Here is a 13218-nt window from a genome sequence, read left to right as displayed (position 1 = left end):
AAGGACAAAGTGGAGGGGAGAAGAAGAAAGGGAGAGAAGAAGGGAGGGAGGTGTGAAGTGTCACTGCCAGTGGTACCATCTCTCTAATTAACATAGTGACCTTGGTCCTGTGGAACTGTTATTGTACACACACACACGCACACACACACTTGCAGAATGCTGCACTGTAAAGTCGATGCCGATGTGTTTCCAGGAAAAAGGAATGCCTTGATGTGAATTTTAACAAACAGTATTTTTACACTGCTGAATGTTTTACGCGTGTTTGTTTTTACAGGACTTCACATTCATTTCGCACATACCCAAACACATTCCCCGGTTTGTTTTTCGGCAAGCCCAGCCTGTAAGCATTGGGGAAGCATTGAAAACAAACAGAGAGTGGAATCGTGTAAAATGGCATGCATTAAAGGAGCATCAAAAGAATCTGCTTCAACAGAAATATACGCTTACGCAGAAGGAAAACAAGACGGGGGCCAGGACACAGAAAAACCTAACAGTGAGTGAGCTGGCATGAGACAGGAGGAGTACAGCTGTAGCAGTAATCATCTTTCAGGTCAACAGTAATTACCAAGAAGACTGAGGAAGTGAGTATGCAACAACAAACACACACACACACATACAGGACACAGTTTGCCTCTGTTCTCATCTTTGTTTTCTCTATGTTTACCTTGTCTGGTTTATTTCGCAACAAGAACACACACCTGCCACACAGAAGATTTCAGGCACAAGCTGCAGAATTTAATAGATAAAGGTTTCTCACAGTGAACGCAGCTCCTTACACACCAAAGGTGTAATCCTATTTCAGCTCAGCTCTAATTAATTCATGGGTAAAGTCAGGAAGTTACACTAATCATGGTTAACTCTGAGGTTGGCAGATGAATTTTTATCCTGCTTACATCATGAGATAAACAGCCCTCAATTTAGCCTCTCAGGCTGCACTTATCTCCCACGGGCATCACATGATCTGTGTTACAGTGAGATGGTTCTTGTGTTTGCTTTTGCTACTGCACCGGAACTACTTTCAGTCATTTGTCCTGTATTTTATGTTCAACTCTATATCTCATTTGTACACCAAAGAGCTCTATCTCCTCAAAACTTTTCAGCTTCCTAAATGATGGGCCTAAATGTTTTAAATGCAAATTCTTCAGTGAATAAATACCCATACGCATTATATTATTTAAATCTAAATTCAAGACTTTCCTCTTTTCAACACCTATTCTATCTCTTCTTTAAACCAACCTTACAAATCCTTCTCACTAATTAAATCCTCCTTTTCTGGAATCTCAATTTCAAGTGATGCCCCTATTTTTAAAAGAAACTTACACAAACTTGAGATTCTGAGTCTGTGGATTAATGACGGTATATTGTAAATGCAGAAATCTGATTAAATATGTGTGACTACTTCTCAAGGTAAACTGGGGTTTAAAAAATGGAGGAAATACATGAAAGACAGCCATGTGGAAATGTGATGTTTTTTCTTCCTGTGAATTATTCATTGCCCTTGTTTCTGCAACCTTCGCCCACAAATCAGTGGATGTGCATTCAGTTGCACCTCATGAACTCACAAATCTACAATAAACTATGGTGTCCATGAAGCTGTTTAAAAGGGGGGAGTTTTATATTTTTCTTATTTTCTTTCCATGAGGTATAATATCCCATCCATCTCTACATAAACACATTTCCACAAAGAGCTAAGGTGCCTCTTTCTTGCTGACCTGCAGAGGAAAGGGTTTAAGTCCAGCTCATTTACTGCAATATTCACCCCCCCAGAAAAAATACACATACACATGCTTCTAAAAAGCAATTTTATGAGCAAAGTCCACAGTAGTCAAAGCATTTATTTGGCATGTAGCCTGTAGGCCAAATTGGATGCAAATTGGCATCGGCTAAATATTCCAGAAGAATTCCATGACTTTAACATCTGTTTAGTAAAAAATATAATATATATATAATATAACCAAGATGGATTGAAAACTGTGGGCACAGATTACAAATCTGAGAGTCGTGATAATAAACTGACAGAAGGGCTTCAGTATTTGGAACTGTTGACTAAACTGCTGCTCTTCCTGCTGTTTGTGCCTTCACAGATTCATTTACTCTGGAAAAAGATGAAAATGTGCAGGGCAGACTCAGTCTTTTCATTATGTTTTCGATTCATATTGAAAATACATTAAATCAGCTTTTCCCCTTTGTAAATTTATACACAGTGCTCCAAAAACACAATGCGGAAGATGCTTTTGGAGTGTTTTTTTTTGTAAATCAAATCAATTGAAATACCCTATTTTTATCTATCCAGACTGAAAGTGGTTTCCTGAAGGAAGTTTGCAAGGGAAGTGGCATCTGAATGACTCTGAGGCAATATGGCCAAGAAACTCATGTCTTTGTGTGGAACAAGCCAGCCACAGATGAGTTCTCATTACTACAATCCGAACAGGGTGACAAGCGGAATCATTCTGTGGGGGTGATTTTTTTCTGTGAGAGAAGCCGGGAGACTAATATGGGTTGAGGGAAAGAGGAATGTGAAAAAATAAAAACATTTTGAAAAAGTGCTTAGGATTTCAGGCTGGAGCCAAGATCTACATTTCAACAAGACAAAGACCCGAAGCATATAGCTCAAAGAAAACACAGGAGTGATTTAAGTGAAAGTCAGGCCAACTTGAAAACAACTGCGCTCTCATGTTTTTTATCGAACCTGGGTCAGCTTCAGTATTTCTGCCAAGAAACCTCCAAAGGAAAGGTGCGCCGAGCCAACAGGATCATTGCAGAGGGGGCTCATTCAAGTAATAATTAAATTGTCTGAATACTAGAAAATATGTGATATTCCTATTCAATACATGTCTTTTTAAAAATTAATTTATAAATCAATTAAAATACATATTTTTGCTTTGTCACTGTGGAAAAACTGAATTTTGTAATGAGATTCTGAACCATGAAAAATGGAAAACCGGGAAGGTTCTCAAACTTTGCGCTATGCTTTGTCTATTTGTTTGAACATTTTCTTTTTGTATGAGCCCGCAAAGTCAAGAAAAAAAACCACAGAAATCTCTGAAGATGACCTAAACATAGCTCAGAAAACTGGCCTTTGCATATCATTTGGTTATTGGTGCATTTTATCACATAAATATCCAGCCCACTTTAGGTTTTACAATATTGAAACTTCATCATCCTCAGATTAGTACAGCACTTTCTCCAAACTTCTGTTCCCTCCAAATTGATCAATATTTGTCTTTCTTACACATCTTATCCCTCCATCTCAAAACTTAATTGTCACTTTTCTATTCCTCTGCTGCCATGTTACTGCTGTATTTAGCCGAAAAGCTCTCAAACACCATACAGATTATATAAATGAACAAAAGATTTCCGTCCCAGTTAACATAATCTTAGAGTACACAGATGAAGGAATGGCCGTTTTCACTTCCCTGGAAAAAATTATCTCAGTTAGCCATTTAAGCTGCTCATCTCACAAAATGTTAGATGCTCGAGCTGAAAATGCTGTTAGTGTTAGTGTCTTGTTCATAGAATACTGATTCTGTAGAGTTAGGTGCGACTTCAGCAGCTCTCTGCATAATTAGTTCATGACACAGTAAGAAGTATGTGCAATTTCATATGGAATTGACTCCTTGCCCCCCTTCCATCTCCCAGGAAAACTCAATCTCCAAGGATTTGACAGTTCTTCCATCTATAATACCAGCTCCTAATGCCCCCACCCCCAATCTGTTAGGAACAAAATAAGAAATGGAGGCCTAATGAAAAGAGGTTTAATAGAGGAGCAAGGCAAAGGTGGCACAGAGGTTTGCTTCTGTTTAATTCGATAGATGCTCCCGGTGCCTGAACACTGGCCCATTTTTAATTGCACTCCTCTCTCATTTTTAAAAGGAAGATTCAGCTTAAATGAATCTCAAAACAAGGCTGGCTATTCAGCGTTGATCTGTCTTTTTCTCACAGGCACGTAGAAGGATGATGTGATTGTTTTAGTTCAGCCCACATGTTTTGGCAAAGCCTTGTTGTCCACACACACACACTGGAGAGAATGTGCTTTCTCTAAAGCCGCTTTGACAGTGGACAAAAGACCCATTAACACACACCATTATCTGGAAAGCATATGATCACGAAGGCACTGAGGGTTTGTCATATCTGTTGGTAACCACTGTGGCTTTTTGTAATCTCAGGTACAAAATTCATCAAAGTTCAATCATTCAGAGCTTGAAGCTAAACACTTAAAGAAAGTAATCCTGTTTTTCAGTATGACGGTAAGGCTGAACATAACTTGCTAGGGACACACACTAAAGAAGGTCATAATCTTTTCCAGTAACTAACATTAGTGTGTGAAAGGTTTAAGAGAGGAGAAAGAAATGTTTGTGCAAAATCCTATATTCAGTGCACTGATATGATACATGGGAAAGAGTAGAAGAATAGATAGATTATTAGATTGATTATTACAATAGAGACATTTTTCAAACATCACATATGACCAGGGCTTGAAAACGAAATTATTTTTCAATTGTTCCGTTCCGAACGGTTCAGGCATGTTTAACGTTTTCGTTCTTGCGTTCCGCCACCAACATATCGTTCCTGAACCGGTTCGGATCGTAAAATATCGTTCGTTCTTATCGTTCCGGCAGTGTTTGGCGGGACTATCAAGTCTACGTGTGTGGACTTTACCTTAGAATAGACGTACTCATTAGTATTTGCCCTTAATTTACACCGTAGCTCTATGCCCAAAAATAATAAATCACCGGCAGCATCCAAAAACATTCAGATGGGCTAAAGCTGCGTCGACGTCACTTCCTTGATCTGGGAGCTTCAATGTAAGATGAGGGTTGATCTACTACTATAGACAACAAAGTATATGCTATATTCTACATGAATTTTTATGAATTTTTATCTTGTAGAGTTGTGGATTTATTTTATCAATGGAGAAATTGAGCAGCCTTGCTTTGTTGTCTACAGTAGTAGATCAACCCTCATCTTACATTGAAGCTCCCAGATCAAGGAAGTGATGTCGACGCAGCTTTAGCAGCAGAAAAGCTATCAGGCTTGTGTTGATAATAATAAACTCCTGGACTATTTTCAAACTTCCAAATGCATCGTTTTGTGAGTACAGACCATATTTGTACTACTGTAGAAGTTTGGTGTCATGGCATGTGATTTTAGTGTGCTAATTTTGGAGATACTGCCAGGGTCCGTTAGCGCTTGTACTAAGCTATTCGGGATAACTCGGTAACTCGGCTGATGTTCGGCCAAGATCGGAAAAACTTCGGGTGGGCTACTTGGCTGGATGTCACGGTTCAAATGACCCTAGGGTGAATCTACTCCGAACCATCACTTTAACTAGTGGATAACTAGTGGATAACTAGACTAACTAGTAGTGGATAAAGGAAGTGATTCGTGACAGCTGCCTGCATTGAGCCTAGCGGGCAGCGAAGTGAACGCACAACCGGAAGTAGTCTTTTTTTTCCCCTGACAAAGGCTACGCTTTTGTGAAATTTTATAAAATATATAGAGAACGAAAAAAAAACGTTATTAACCGGTTTTGTGGATTTCAGAATAACGTTTCTGTTCCGAAACAGTTGAAGACCATTTCGTTTTCGTTTCCGTTTCCGTTCCTCATAAAATTCCGTTTGTTTTCGGTTTTCGTTCCTTGAACCGGTTCGGAGCCCTGCATATGACCCTCTGGAAGGGGGCCGTAGGGTATTCAACTGGAAAAACCCTCCTTCTACTTGTGTTTTCTGAGTTACTTATGTGCACAGAATGTGAGCAAAGACTGTATGTGAGAAGGAGATGTAGCCACTGTGGCATTACCCACTGGATTGTGAACTGATGGTTTAAAGCATTGAGCTCTGTATTTAGTGTCATCTTGGCATTTCTGAATTCAAGAGTGCTGAAGTTTGGACGAGATAAGTTGGAGAGATACTTGAAATTTGATACTTATCTTTGAGGCCTAGTATCTATTTAATGATATAATTAGTTTGCAAAAGGAGCACTGGCATACAGAACAGGGGGATTGAATATTGCTAATGACATCGTAATGACCCGCAGGAAAAATGTATTGACCAAAAATGTCATGAGAGACGATTCTTGAATGGACGGATGTTCCGGAAGCATCTAGCAGCCATCAATTATATTTCACTTTAAGCCACTACTGATGCTCTTCTGAGAGCATGGACCTTGTCTTTTATATACAGTCTATTTATATTTTGAAAATAGATGTTAAAGCAAAATTCAAGAAAAAAAATATGAAACAATAATTACTTACTCCATAATGAACACACAATATTATTTAACTTTGAACTACAAGCTGCACTTATCAGTCTAACATGACTCAGTGTAACACTAATGCTTATAGTCAGTAAATTAGAATTGAATAGAATGGTTTTGGTCATCCCATTGTTGTCATCATCAATATAATGAAAAACAGGTATCTTCAGCATCAACAGTCATCAACTTGCCTCTGGATTGGTCAAACCGCCAGCAGGCAAGCACCTCAACAGCAATTATGAGTTAAACACATCAGAAAGGTGGGTGGCATGAGGCTTACCTTCGCCATCTGTGCCTGGACTCCACTGGCTTTGAGCGAGGCCACAGCCTTCTGAGCTGCTGCAGGGTTGTCAAAGTCCACAAAGCCATAGCCTGTACACACACAGAAAACCCACAGCGGGAAAAAAAATATGAGAAAGAGGAATAGGACGAAGAGAGAAGAAAAAAGGAGGCCAGAAAGCATCGTGATCAGGCAATGTTCTGACTATTGTTTAGCAAGTGCAGCGCTAATTTCTATCAGAAATCTGACCCGGTGTTTTGTTTTCAACGCTGCATAAATCTGATAAATGTGTCAAAATCAAGTCAGGTCACGCATTTCATCAAAGCTGCTAGTTTCACCATTAAATGTGTTTTAGCATAGAACATCAAAGAAAATTGGTGTCGTAACAGTAACTTCCATCTCATCGCTGATACAAATTCTTTTTTATGGAACCGTGTTCATGTGTTGTGATGACTTCAGGGTCTTTGAGTGCATTTAATCATAGTTCTGAAAAAAAGATTTAATACGTGCTCTCCACACATTCTCTATGCATGTGACACGGTGCTGAAGAATCTGTTTTACAATGTGATGTCCACTGCCCTCCTGATATACTTCATTTACAATCTCACTGTGCTGCATGTGGAGTCATTTTGTCCCTGTACTACTTTAAACTAACAGTACATAATATGTGCCAGTGTTGTTACTAAACTCTGAAAGCCTCTGCAGCACCTACATCAAGAAATAAATCACAACTTTAAATGCAACCATTCAATTCAGAGTCTTATTTAAAGAAATAAAGGCACAAAGGGACCAAGCTTCACAAGGGTTTATGCAATGAAGTCAGCATTAATGTGCGTGTCTGTGTGGGCAATGTATCCATTAGACTGCTGAGACTCTTGGGATCTGGGTTGGGCCCTACCGGAAGAACTAAAGAACAAAAGGTCTGAGCGTGCACAAATTAATCTTTACCTTCAAAAATACTGAATGTCCTGCTTTACTGGGTCATATGGGTGGAGAAGAAAAGAGATGTCAAAAGGCAGTCTTACAGACTGCATGAAAGTGTGTGTCATATGTGAACAAAAGTGAGAACTGTGTGACCATGTGTGCACGCATCGGAAAAAAGGAAACACACGTGCAAGAGGCCAAAAAAAATGTTCAAAGAGAACAAGAGCTTTGACAAGTAGTCTTCGGTTGGCAGAGTGTTTACACGACTATATAAGATGCACATTTCAGAAGCCTCACTAGATACAATCCTCAATGCTGACTTGTTCAAAATGTGGGAATCTGTATCTCTCTCTTGCTCACACACGCGCGCATACACACTCATGCACACTTCACTCTAAACATCTGTTCCTTTCTGTCTTTTCAAGAATTTGGAGGTATGCTCTGTTTTCCTGATAGGCAAATGATTTCTTTTTTCTTTATTGTTCAAAGACTGAAAGCTGCTTTCACAGCAAGATCTGCACTCACAAATATTTGAATCTCTGCAAATGAGAAACCTATAATTTAGCCTAAATAAGGTTGCACAAACACACATGTAGGTTCTCCGTCCAGTTTGTACACATATAATGTGCACACATTCGTCACTGTGACAAACACAGAATCCGACAAGCACCGACAAAACAGATACGCAGAGAAAACAGTTCCCTAAATACACACAAGCATGCACAAATGCACATCGCATGAACAAGCATTCACTGCTTTCAGACGTATTCTATATTTATCTAATCAGGGCCACACCAACACAGAGCCACTCACTGAGACTGAGCATACAGTATTCATGAGCCGCTTGGAGAGATGTTTACATTTTATACCAGATCATTTAAAAATGTTCTGTTACTCAGATCTCACACAAATGATTTTGAAAAAAAAAGAACAACAAAACGACACAAACACACACACAGTTCAGAGAGGTAGAAAAAAAAATTGCAGTTTTGTTGGAAATAAAAACAGCACAAATTAAAAAAAGAAGCTTGCACAGGTCGAGTGTTTTAGGCAAAATTATGCTGATGATTTCAGCAATTATTGTAACATAGTATTTGAACATTTAAAGGAGCCATGGCATGAAATTTTCACTTTTTAAGGTTGTTTAACATTAATATGAGTTCCCCTAGCCTGCTTGCTGTCCCCCAGTGGCTAAAAATGACGATAGACCTAAACCATGCAATGGAAATTATTCTCCGCCTTTGGTAATGCAGATGGCCTGATCGGGAAAGCTGCCTCATATGACGTGGAGGTTGTTTCCACCCAGAGCCCATATATGGCTATGCCAAAACTGCCTTTCCCCGCCCACAGCTCTTTGGCCAGCTCATTGCGCTGTATATGGATGTAAAAATCTGTTTAGAGCTCCTGCATCAGAACCTCTAATGAGCCAGTGAACAGAATTAGTTTTTTCTGGGAAAGTGACGACAGAACCGAAGAGATTTGTGTGTGCGCCAAACATTTCACCGACGAATGTTTCCAGAACTTGAGCCAATACCGAGCCCAAGGGAGAGCCCAGACACCCTGCGGAGGAAACTCATTTTAGCCGCTTGTATTCGCGATCTCATTCTCTCGGTCACTACCCACAGCTCGTGACCATAGGTGAGGGTAGGAACATAGAATGACCAGTAAATCGAGAGCTTCGCCTTCTGGCTCAGCTCCTTTTTCACCACGACGGGCCGGTTCAGAGCCCACATCACTGCAGACGCTGCACCGATCCGCCTGTCAATCTCCTGCCCCATTCGTCCCTCACTTGGGGAAGGATCTCATTCCCGAGAGTAAGTAATTTAACGCTCTATAATTGTGTTGCTTTCCTGTAAGTACAGTATAGTTATATAGCTTATTACCACATTAAAGGGTTTGTATCGTTAGCTATGCAGCTAATAGCATCTGCAAGCTCTCATCTCTGCCAACTGGGCTGTTGGAGGTGTTTGCATGCCCATGAGATGGTTAGCTCGCTCATTTTAGACCAAAACCCCCTACTTCAAGCTTCCTGAAGGAGAATGAATCCGCAAATTCAGTGCATTTCATCAGGATAATGATTCATTCATGGTTCCAGCGCTAGCGCTACGTGCATCTTTGCAAACCAGAGCGATCAGATGAGAATGTCAAAATCCTCACTCCTGCTTTCCCCTTCACGCACGCCTTTTTTGTAGCTTGCTGTGTCTTGTGTAGCACTTGCTTGATGTTTGACTGTGTTAGGAGAGTTGTTCACTAACTAGTTGTCATATTGTCAAAGTAAGCTCATTTCAACAGGTTTGGCTAGTTTTACGTGCCATAGCGATTCACAAAACATTTGCGCATGGTACCACGGGCGTAACTAAGGCCACACCCCCACCCTCCGCTTTGGATTTAAAGCTGCAGACCCTAAACAGCTCATTCTGAGGATCCTAAGGAAAGCTCATTTTTGGGACTGGCTGTAATTCTGCACCGAGGCAGAATTTTGGGGAAAAAAATACTCAGATACAGTGTTAGGGGACCACTAAAGCCTATAAAAATATATAAAAACATTTATTTTCATGCCATGGAACCTTTAAAAAAAACCTACATAATGGTGCAGTAGCCACAGTAATTTCCCTAAATGTTGCATTTCAACGTAAACATCAATTCACTGCAAACATCAAAAGACAAATGCATTTCAAATCATTAATAACTGTATATCAGTATGTATTAAGTAATATACATATATTGTAAGTATTTTTCTGTTAATAAGATATTTGAAAGGTACAAAAATAAATGAATTCTGCAAACATCTAACTATGTTATGTTGTCCTGAAAGCTGCTTGTCGACAGCCTACAGCTTACATAGTTCCAAATGTGTGATATTTTTGCATGAAACCTAAAATGCACTGAAATCAAGCCTTTTTGTGGACCACATTTCACATTCCAGGCTGATATGACTTCAGAGAGGTACCTTCACCCCAGGCAATTTCTTTTCTCTTTCAAACTACAACTGAACAAATAAATGAGATCATTAGAAAATTTGGCTGGGTGACAAATCAATTTCAGTTGGTTGAAAAAAAGGCGAATAGAGGTCAGACATTCAGACCTAACATCAACCAGGAAAAGGATTAAAACTCACATGTTGAGAATTGTGTCCTAAATTGCGAAAGCAACTTCAAATAATAAATATATGGAAGACTGCAAGCCAATATTTAGTCCACTTTTCTCAATAAATGTGTCATGATGCGGAGTTGTTGAGTTGGACCCAAATGCAGACAACATAGAGGAGGTGAGTTGATTATGAAGATTTAATGAAAATAGATTATGATACAAAAAAATCCAGGAACACAGGGAGCACAGGAACAAAACCAAAAGCAGACTAAGGAATGAAAAGAACTAGCAACATGGGATAATGGGAAGTAAGATGAGTGAGACAAGTAAGACAAAGGATCCGGCAAGGAGTGGTGGAACTGGCATGATCTCTATACTGGGGAGGCTGATTACAGAACAGGACGCAGGTGAGAGTGAAGAGGGCAGGAGACGGACTGAGGAGAGAGAGAGAGATGGCACAGGGGGCGAGGGAGAACACACTAACTATGAAAATGAATCTAAAGCAAAGGGAAAACATACCAGAATAATAACGGAGAAATAATCTAACTAACACAAAGAACACACAAGGAGTAATAAAACATAACTGAGGAAAAACAGAACAAAGGTGAAACAAAGACTGATCTAATACAGAAAAAACTAAGAGCACTGAATAAAAATAATAGAACCGATAACTAAGTACAAAGATCCTGACAAAATGAGTGACAACCTGCCTTAAAAATCCAACACTGATGCTTTCATAGGCCTAAAAAAGTGTTGTTATTTTATTGTATTATCTTGTCATTTAACGTTAATGGTCGGAGTAGAAGGAGTACTAATAATTTTGATGCATTACAGTCAGCGTCATGGTCAGGATATTTTGCTGCATTTTCTTTATAACTAATGTTAATCAATGGACAAAAGTATAAAAAAATAGTCGAGAAACCCGTTCAAAGATAATAAGAAAGCTACCAACAGCTTTGAGATGGAGAGTTTGCATATATGTTAACAAAAAGACTATAGATGTAAATACTGAGAAATACTGAAAATACAGGGAAAAAAATGCATTTAATCAAAAAAGAATATACATAATAAACCGAACATAAACTCTCCACGACCAGCATACTATTCATCATCATTAGCAGCAACTTGAGGTTCTAGTAGGAGATTCTGCAGAGTGAAATCACAGCCCAGGTGTAATCTTCTGATTACACGAGTTTACAGCCATCAAACCAGAGGATTGAGTTTTAATGTGCAATGTAACTGAGAGTCACTTCTGGGAACTGGTCTGTTTACAGTGATATACCGATCAAATGCGTCCTCTGTATTAGAGAACCAGAAAATTGAATTTGTGTCTCAGGGGCCTTGTACAGGTTCTGTAAATAAATATTGAGTCACTGTAGATGTTGGCTTGTAATCTAGCACACTCAAGTTAGTCTAAAGACATCTGAGACTTGCTGTGTATTTTACACCTCTTGTGTGGATTGAGTGTTGGGTCAGCTGCAGCAACATGACACCTATCACCAGATACCGTTTGTACTTTCACACGCATTGATGATAAGGTTGTTTTTTTTTTGTCCAAGTGCCAAAGTTGCTGATGGCTGATTGCTGACTTTTGTTTTGAACCTTCTTATGACTCAGGAAGATACCTGTGTTTTCTGAAAATGTATTTGTCCCTCTTTACAGGGTTTTAGCGGTCAAATATCAGCAGAAAAGAGTCCAGGACCTGGTAGAGATCTGTTGTCTTGCTCAAGAGCTCTCAAGGATGCTTGTTGAGTCAGTGAGGATATGCTTGCCTTCTTCACTGATGGACAGCTTTCCAAATAACGGATGTCTGCTTCGGCTCTACATGCAATTTGTATATTTCAAAATAACCTGCACAGTAAACTCTACCCTCCATGGTTCAGTGAAAACTCTCATCTTATGTAAATGTAAATGACAGTGGAAAAAATAATTAAAATTATATTTCTGAATTATATAATCTCTCACATTTGCACCCTGTTCTTTCCATCTGTGGCCTTAGGACGAGGCATAGATGAAAATTTATCTTGTTCAGTCAGGCATGACAAATATTCATAAATGAAGAAAAAAAATAGATATAATGGAGCACATATGTAAACAAAGACACAGATGGAAGCGCAGATAAGCATGAGAGCTCACACACGCACACTAATGCACACATTCACAAGATCCCATCCAATCTCCTGAGCTCCCAGAGTTCCTGGCCTTGGGCCATTAGAATAGGATAACTGAGTACAGAGGGAGGGGTGCAGACTGAGAGTGAGAGGGGTGGGAGGGGGGCAGAGGGGGGCAGAGGAGGGCAGGGCACATGGAGAGGGAGGTTGCTTGTCTTTGGGAAATGGAAATCCTTTACAATCTAAAGTGGTTTCCTCTCCTTCCTCCATCCTGTGCTTTGTGCCCTCTCAAAGCTCCCACAGTGCTAACTAGAGACCTGTCAGCATGAGCTTGCTGCAAAACAGGGAACTTTACCAAGAAATTCTTTTCATCATTTCAGAGGGAAAGTAAACCTTGTTTGTTTGCTTAATTAAATCAGAATGATATTAGCAACTGATTTTGTTTAATTACATTGTGAACACCATTAATATGTTTACGTTTATCCAGTGGGAAGCATGCGTTTTTCAGGGGACAAAGATGAAGTAAAAACATTGATAGAATCTGAAAGCTAAAGTTTT

The 13218-nt window shown here is 39.5% G+C and overlaps 1 protein-coding gene across 3 annotated transcripts in view; it reads right to left on the bottom strand.

Annotated features, from left to right (window-relative positions):
* LOC142379799 (RNA-binding motif, single-stranded-interacting protein 3-like) overlaps positions 1-13218 on the bottom strand; it is a 138799-nt gene that overhangs the window by 72439 nt on the left and 53142 nt on the right. For all 3 annotated transcript variants that reach the window (XM_075465074.1, XM_075465072.1, XM_075465075.1), the window contains one exon: positions 6536-6627. In XM_075465074.1, coding sequence (XP_075321189.1) covers positions 6536-6627 — 92 coding nt within the window. The remainder of the gene's footprint in view (positions 1-6535; positions 6628-13218) is intronic.

This window comes from Odontesthes bonariensis, chromosome 5, assembly GCF_027942865.1.
Source record: "Odontesthes bonariensis isolate fOdoBon6 chromosome 5, fOdoBon6.hap1, whole genome shotgun sequence".
Lineage (NCBI taxonomy): Eukaryota > Metazoa > Chordata > Actinopteri > Atheriniformes > Atherinopsidae > Odontesthes > Odontesthes bonariensis.
The sequence above is the reverse complement of the archived record's forward strand: the minus strand, read 5'-3'. Positions and strand labels throughout refer to the sequence as shown.